This window comes from Aptenodytes forsteri, unplaced genomic scaffold, assembly GCF_000699145.1.
Source record: "Aptenodytes forsteri isolate BGI_AS27 unplaced genomic scaffold, ASM69914v1 Scaffold15, whole genome shotgun sequence".
In the NCBI taxonomy this organism is placed as follows: domain Eukaryota; kingdom Metazoa; phylum Chordata; class Aves; order Sphenisciformes; family Spheniscidae; genus Aptenodytes; species Aptenodytes forsteri.
In genome coordinates this window covers 24,435,867-24,443,818 of record NW_008795129.1, presented here as the reverse complement: position 1 = coordinate 24,443,818, position 7,952 = coordinate 24,435,867, and the positions used below count along the sequence as shown (strand labels likewise).

At 38.9% G+C, this 7,952-nt stretch overlaps 1 protein-coding gene across 2 annotated transcripts in view; it reads left to right on the top strand.

Annotated features, from left to right (window-relative positions):
- ADAM12 (ADAM metallopeptidase domain 12) overlaps window positions 1–7,952 on the top strand; it is a 190,167-nt gene that overhangs the window by 46,263 nt on the left and 135,952 nt on the right. For both annotated transcript variants that reach the window (XM_009277960.1, XM_009277959.1), the window contains exon 3: window positions 4,154–4,227. In XM_009277960.1, the coding sequence (XP_009276235.1) occupies window positions 4,154–4,227 (74 nt within the window). The remainder of the gene's footprint in view (window positions 1–4,153; window positions 4,228–7,952) is intronic.

The window sequence follows — 7,952 nt, the reverse complement described above, 5'->3', positions numbered from 1 at the left end:
TATTATTATTATTATTATTATTATTATTATTATTATTATTATTAAGTAGTCCCTGAAAGGATGAGGAGTTCAAAATCTGCTACTGAGACTCTGTCTTGGTATTCATGGTGATGTGATAAAACACGAGCAACTAAAGGAAGAAAAGTGTTATTGCTACTTTTGAGCCACTGTTCTTGTAATGCGTTGATGCCTGCCTATTTGCTCACCTCTGTGTTTAGGAAGCATGCCTTTAAAACATTTTACGTGCTAAGTAGACAAAGGAAGATGAAAACTATTGCCATATCCATTTTGTAGAGGCAAGTTGGAGGAGAGAGGTAGAAATGGTAAGTGAAGCACAAAAAGAGTTGAGGTGTAACAGGTTGACTCAGCTGGAGGGTTTTGCTGTTTCCCACAATGAAATACAGTTGTCCCAGCCAAGACACAAGTCTGTGGCAGAGCTGGGCTCCCAACACCATCTCCAGGTTCACAGGGGAAGCCCTTAATCCCCAAACCATCCTTTCTTTTCTTTTTCTATGTCAAGATCTGGAGGTCAATGTGATTTAAAAGGGGAAAAAATTAATAGTACTTAAAAAACATGCACTAATTTAACTAGTCTTACTAGTGCATAGTAATTTTAATTCCATTGTAAGAAAACAAGAGAACTTCTCTGACTCAGAAATAGGCTACTGTTTCACCAACTTCCAGTTGTTCAAGTAGTGCTTTATTCATTTTTTTATCTGCTTTATCAGAGGGAATTCTTGCTTGGCCTTAACTTACTGTTTCACTAATTTCCTTCAGAATATTAAGTTTCACTAATGCCAGTTCAAACCAACATCCCTCAGCAAGCAAACAAGCAAGGAGTAAAGTAATGGGGGAAATATTTTGCCTTTTCTGCTGATACAATTTGATGTAGATTTTGAAAGTAAATCCTTTAAATAAGAGGGGAGAGTTATGGAGAGTACTACTTCAATCATCCTGAAGTCAGTTCTGCCTCTTAGGATATCAGGGAACAGTTCGTGTGCATTGATGAAATCTTCTCTTATGCCGCAAAAAACACTGCCAAAAAGAAAGCAGCAAATCATAGTTTAAGAGTAGAAAGAACTAGAAAACATAAGTCTGTAGAGAAAAGAAGGTAGAACAATACAAAATTATTTATTATGGTTTAAATAATGCTACTCTTGTAAGGTTCACTTTACTTTCACATTTGATAATTTTAAAGGGATCAATGTGGGAATAAGTTGTGGTATCAGCATGGAAATTATTTTTTGTGGCTCTTAAAAAAGGCTTATAACAAGTGGTTCTTTCTGAAATGTTCTGAGCAGAAGAGTATGTGCCCTCACAATGTGTTTTTTTGATTATTTTAAACAGAAAATATAAAACAGCAATCTAATATCTGTATTCTTAGTAATTCCCATTTCATCTTGCTACTCAGTTTTGAAAATATTGATTGTAAGGGGAGAGTATCATGGTGCTTCATGAGATTCAAAATGAGCTTTTCAGGTCTTGTAGCAGAACCGTACAAATACTTCAGGGGACACTCCACCACCACTGCAAAAAAAAGTAAAGTAAAAGATCTGAGTTCGTTTCACAAGTGTATACATTAAAAAAGGGGGGGAAAAAACCCACAAACCTAAAACGCCCTTTCTAAATGATATTTATTTTTCTTTCACATTAGAAATGTATCATTTTAAGTGCTTCTGTGTTTCAAGTCACCATACCACCTGAGCAGTGTGTAATTTTTACCGTATTTATGCTTATGACTGCCATTCAGAATAAGAAAAAGTATAGTTTCATCTCTTCCCAGATGGCAAACAAGGAAGTGAGCCATTTGTTTGAAAGAAAAATCTATGGTAAAGCAGGAATCTGAACCTGGGTCTCATGCAAAGCAGTCCAGCATCCTAACTGGGGACATTATTGTGCTCGATAATAAGTTTCAGCTTTAGGAATTCTCTGAGAGATGTTTTTGTCTTGTAACAGTCTGTTTTATTCTGCAGCTGCTTTTTTAACTTTACAACTTACTGACATCAAGTGACTGTCAAATGAGTACCACTGTGAACTAATGAATAAACATAGTTATCATTTACATATTAACAGCGGGCCTTTAGCTGAAAAGAATCCATTTGTGCTACTGCAGTATCTTAATTATTTACTGTGTTATATTGTAATTAATTGTATTTTACTCTCTCAAAACTCAATAGTATGTATATCTTACAGGGTTTGGAACCAATGCACTGATATTAAAGTGGTAATCAACACTACTTCTAAATATTCATGCCAATAAATGACTCCCATGTGTTTGCTGGATGCCAAGGATAGTCTGAAGCATTTATTTAGCATTCTAGTGGGATCTAGTTTCTGCAAAGTTCACATAGATGCAGAATTTCAATATTGTTGCTGTTTTGCATGGGGAGAGGGAAAACATGTTTGAATTTGCACAAGCGGTGGGGCAGGACACTTAGAAGAAAGCAATGGTATCTCAGTCACAATCTGTGCTTAATAATGTCTGAGAGCACTGGGGAGTTGTCAGCTATTTTTTATTATAACAAAATTACAATTTTGTTTAGTCTACGACAGCCTCCTCATAATTTCACTTCTTAATAAACATCTACAATTTTCCAAATAATTTAAAAATCATTGCATTTCATGGACGGGGTGCTCTGACTGTCACACAGCCGGGGCTCCATCAAGGCACCACTGTAGCAATCACAAATTCAGACACATTTCTCAATAAATCAATTAAATACTATAACCCTAAAATTATCCTGCTTCAGTACTGCAATTGGCTGACATAAATCTTCAGAAAAGCATATTGAGTGTACAGAGGAACAACTGATTTATTGAGCTACTGTCGGAATTTCAAAACAAGGAAATACTGTCTCGCAATCCAGTAAGTTTGTTTAATGAAATGTAAGTTAAGTGTAAACAGTCTTAAAATATATATGAGTTCAGTCTTTTGGATTAAGAGTAACTAGCACATTGTAAACTGTGCTTTCTCGTTTGAAGTACAGTTTCAAGAGCCTGTATAGGTGCGCTGCCCCTTTCTGCAAACAAGTGTTTGAGCCTCCGCTCCCTCCTGCCTCCGAGGGTGAATGGATCACCAGACCTTTCTGATGCTCTTTCACAGCTTCCAAAAAAATAGTGGATTTACCTTTGGATGATTGAGATGAAAAAGAAGTTGTTTTATAATCAGGGGAACAGCAATATGAAGATTGCACGCAGTCGTGATGGTGCTGAAAATGCAATCCAGATGTTCTGATCCTTGCTCCATGCTGGAGTGCAACTGGGATTTCAGTGTGCTCTGCTGTTGATGTCTTGTTTAGAAAATTCTCTTAAATACTTGTATATGTACAAATACTTTGTCTATTGTTCTCACAGAGATACTTGATAATACTGTTGACCATATTTCTAATTGCTCCAACATCAATTCTTTTTTTTTAAGCTAAAACTTAATTATTCTTTAGGAAAAGTTTAAAATACATATTAAAATATTTAGCTGTTTATAGGAAAAAAAATAGTTCAGTATGACTGTACTTTATGTTTAGTTTCCATGATGGTGTTAGATCACATGTGCTGTTCTACATATGAATATTTAGCATACTCAGGCTTAAGGGAAAAAGCATTTCTGTTAGAGCTGCCCTGCTGACTGGGATCACTGTACTGCAGGTCTGCTCATAATGCAGGAGGTAATGGCTTTGAACATGGATATCTTAAACTGAAAATGGTCATGCAAAGGCCAAACCTGATTACTTGTACCTCATTTCAAAAAATAGTACAGCAAGATTGAGCATTAATAAGAGATTATATTAGGGTTTAATGTAGTTTTGCTATTATATGGGGAGGAAAAAGAGAAAGTTCAGAACTGTATTAGATGTCTCCCAGAACTGATGTGTACTGCATCACTATGCTTATTTTCCCAGGCAAGATGGTCTCTGATGTGCAAAGTTGGAAGTGATGCAATTGCTTAAGGATGCACCAGGGTGTTTTGAAGACCTGGGTGTGAAATCCTACAGCACCATGCTGCCTCTCGATGTTTGTTCGATGTTCCTTCGCACTAAGCTGTGGCTAAAGAGCTGCTACACCACAAACACTTCTCTTTGTAGCTGCTTGTTCCTCCCAAGCAGGACCCAGATGGGCTCTGGGTTTGGACTCAGCCAACTCTGTTTTCCTTTTTCAGAATCACCCAGCACTGCTGCAGTTTGTAATACAAGCTGAAAGTAAACATCTAGTCATCAGTCTGGAGAGGAACGAGTAAGTACCCTTGTTGCATGTTCACTTTGTACTGGAGGTTCTCAGAGAAGGGTTATAATTTTAAAATTGATGGTTTAAAAGTAACCTGGGGCCAAGTTTACTACTGGTCTCTTATGGAACAGGCCCCTAATAAGAGAGTTTTGTTCCAGTTTGGATTGTGTGTATTTGCACACTGCTTATAGAGCAAGAATCTCTATGGTTGTCTGCATTTATGTGGGACTGAAAATGGACGTTACCTCTCAGTGTTTTCCTGTTGATCATTCTTTTTATTTGATTTGGGTTTGACCTCCTTTCCTGTGGTAAGCCCTTTTATTTACCGTAATGTGGAAAATCCTACAGTCTTTGAACCTTTTTTGGAGGACTCATCCCTCCTGACGCTGCCTGCAACCATGATTGCCTCCATGCAGTGGCCATCGGCATCTGCTCAGGCAAGATGATTTGGGCTTAACCCCTGCTGGACTTTTAAACGGGAGCTCTCTGGGTTTGTTGGCAAGGGGCTGATGATGGGATGTTTGTACTGTTCACGAGGCCCATGACCAAAGCTGAGCTTGAGCCCTTATTTGTGGGCTGTAAATACTGCACCTTCTTCCATGTGCTCTTGACAACTCCCACTCATGTCCGTAAGCTTTCAGAGAGGGATACCAGGGGCTGCTGTAGAGATGGTCCCACAGGCAGAAACCCAGCAGGGTTTTTCACAAAGGGGTACAGAACCACACAGAAATAAAGTCATTTCTCCAGAAGTCCATGACAAGCAGAACTAAAGTCATCAAAGTTTTAGTCTACCTTCTCAACTGTTCAACTGCTTTTCCTCTAAGAGCATCTCAAGAATATATTGTGGGAATCCAGTTCAGGACAACTACGTGCTGCTTATAAAAGGAAAACCAAAGATCACTCTCAGCCTAGGGAAAACTTTTGATAAATGTTAGCAAGGTTCTATGTGTTCTGTAGGTTTCCCTGCTGTGAAATAAAAGCAGCAGAAGTATTTTTTTTACTGTAGTAGAGAGACCATAGAAGTAAGTGGTGCAGCTTTATGTGTTAAGAGGAAGGAATGTGCATGTGAAAGCAAATGTCCAAGGGAGGCCCAGTACATGGTGCCTTGGGCTGGTGATGGACAACTTCAATGGAAAATGACGGGGCACCCCTTTACTCCTCTGTAGTAAACCAACACAAAATACTTTTTATTTCCAGTCATTTGGATGAACCCTAACATTACCCAGCTGTGATAAAATTCAGTTCACTTTATTATTCAACATCAGGCCCAAATCTTGAGCTTTCTTTACATTATTTTTAATGCTCCTTAGTTGTTCATTTCCTATCCTTGAAGGGTATGTAGATCCCCCATGCATAGGTTGCTCTGTTTCAGTAACTAGAGGAGGATTTAATTCCTTTAGTAAACAGGGATTTAACTTTATATTCTCTTAATCTTTGTCAAAGGGTGTGCCTTCCTTCAGGAATGGGAAGTATGCAGCAATTGAGGAAACTATTTACATTCCATGTCAGCGATTAAAAGAACATAAAACTGCTAATACAAGCCTTGCTGAACATACCAAGCTCTCTTGTACCTGTACTAAAGTCAGATTTAGAAAATTGTAAGATGCAATCTCCACCTCTTTTAAAAGTAGGACGTGAAAGTACAGTAAATTAACTCTATGAGCATCTGTCTGATTAACCACATTTGGAGGTGTTGAGATCTGCTTCTTAAGAAATACAGTATTTATCAATCATTATTTTCTAGTTACCTATCTCTATGGTGGGGTGTCCACCAGAAGATTTGCATTCTAGAAGAGTTGTGTATGGTGTTAACAACATGAGGTTCCTCATCTTAGCAGGAGCTTCTGGGTAGTATTGTGAAATGCTACAATTAGCCTTGCCTGTGTTTGGGATTCGTAGCACATGAGGCAGTTCATAGATCCCAAACCACAGAAAAAGCTGGTCATGGTTTTGCAAAATCATTGCTCCCTTTTCTCCTGTATTACTGACTTTGATTTTCAGAAGAAATAATGGTCTGAGTGTTGCAAGTCCGTGCAGAAGTTGCTTTGGGGTGTGTGTGTGTAGGTCTATTTGTTACCTGTTTCTGTAAATAACACAGTGCATCAGTCTGCACGACTGATCTGTGCGCCCCAGGGCAAACAATCTCAAGGCCTCCTCTGTGCTTGTCTGTGGAAATTGGTGGTTGCATTTCATCTGCCTGTAATGACGGCGTCGGGCATGTTGTCACTGGCATGGAGAGGCGAGTGGCAGCAGAGGTGAGGTGTTCAGGGCATGAAGCAAGCAGTGTGGACGCATTGCTGCTTCCAGGGGGTCCTGCAGGTTCATGGAGTGAAAAATAATGTCCAGGAGAGAAATGAGAGAATGCATTTCTGCAGAGCAGAGGGTGGGGAATAAGGGCTGGTGGCAGCAGGCCAGATTGGACCTAAGGTAGATCATGGACTCCAGAGGTGTGAGAAGGTCATCGCATACCTGGAGAAGGGAGCAATGTTTCCACGCTGCAGCTCCTGCCCATGAGTCTCCAAGGCTGCAGAGAGGACCAGCAGATGTGCATACAGACCCTGTCTCCTCCAGCCTGCTCCATCTTCCTGATGTTGGCATGAAATATGCAGCTCAAATATCTTGAAAGCACTGATGCTGAGCATTGGAGTAGCCATTGAATCAGCATGCTTTAGGTAGAAGTAGAGCACTAAACACAAACATCTTTTCTTGAATAATAAGTGACAACACATATGAAGCTCTGATATGTGTGCTGTTATTTTACTGTAGTTTCATGTAAAGCATGTTATTCCTTGGAGAAGGGTGGGGGTGGAGGTGGATGGGACCCCTAAATTACATAATTTCTGCATTGGGTCATGCAAAAAAAAACTGGATGTGATTTTCCATGGTTAGTAGAAACAGCTGCTTTGAGTAGTCTTGACATTAAACTCCATTTATTGAAAACCTTAGAGATTTTTCCAAACCTTGAGTTATATTTCAAAACATGATTCAGATGCATTAGGCAACCCCAAGTGGGGACTGATGTGTTAAAGCATCTGTTATCTATGGAAATATTTAATGTCAGTTTGGTGTTTTCTAATATTTAGACTCAGCAAGATGTGTTCATATGTGTTGAGCAAGATGTTGTAAGTTATTTCTGGAAGAGTTACTAGCACCTAACTGCACAGTGTAGGTTTTAAAATCTTCTCTATGGTTTCCAGCTGTTAAGTTTACTTTTGTACTTATTCATTAAATACTTTAGTGATTAATTTTCAGGCGTTGCACATTTGTAATTGCAAAAACAAAATTATTTGCCGTGAATTCAATTTGTCAATCATAGAAAACCTGCTAGCGAGCTTATGTTGCAAGTACATTTCTTACTATGATTTAGTTGCAAAATATGATTGCACTCTTGAGAACCTTAAGCTCTGTAGTACCTTAACTGTTTTAGAAACACTTGTCATATGGAGAGATTTCCAGAATCAGCAAATCATCGATCAGCTGCAAAATAAACCACCCTTCAGAGCAGCTGACTGTACTGGTGTGCATTACATCAATAATACTGATGCACTTCTGTCGTGCAAGGGACAGTAATGTATGCACATATAAATTCCTTTAAAGTTAATTGCAGCATGTGGGTCTTAGAGGAAAGTAGGCTTACTATTGTGTAAATGAAACAAAACCCCTGTAAGATTAAATCTGAGTTGGAGAGTGGAACGGTATGTGACTACTGGCTGTTTTTCTGCAACTGGAAACAT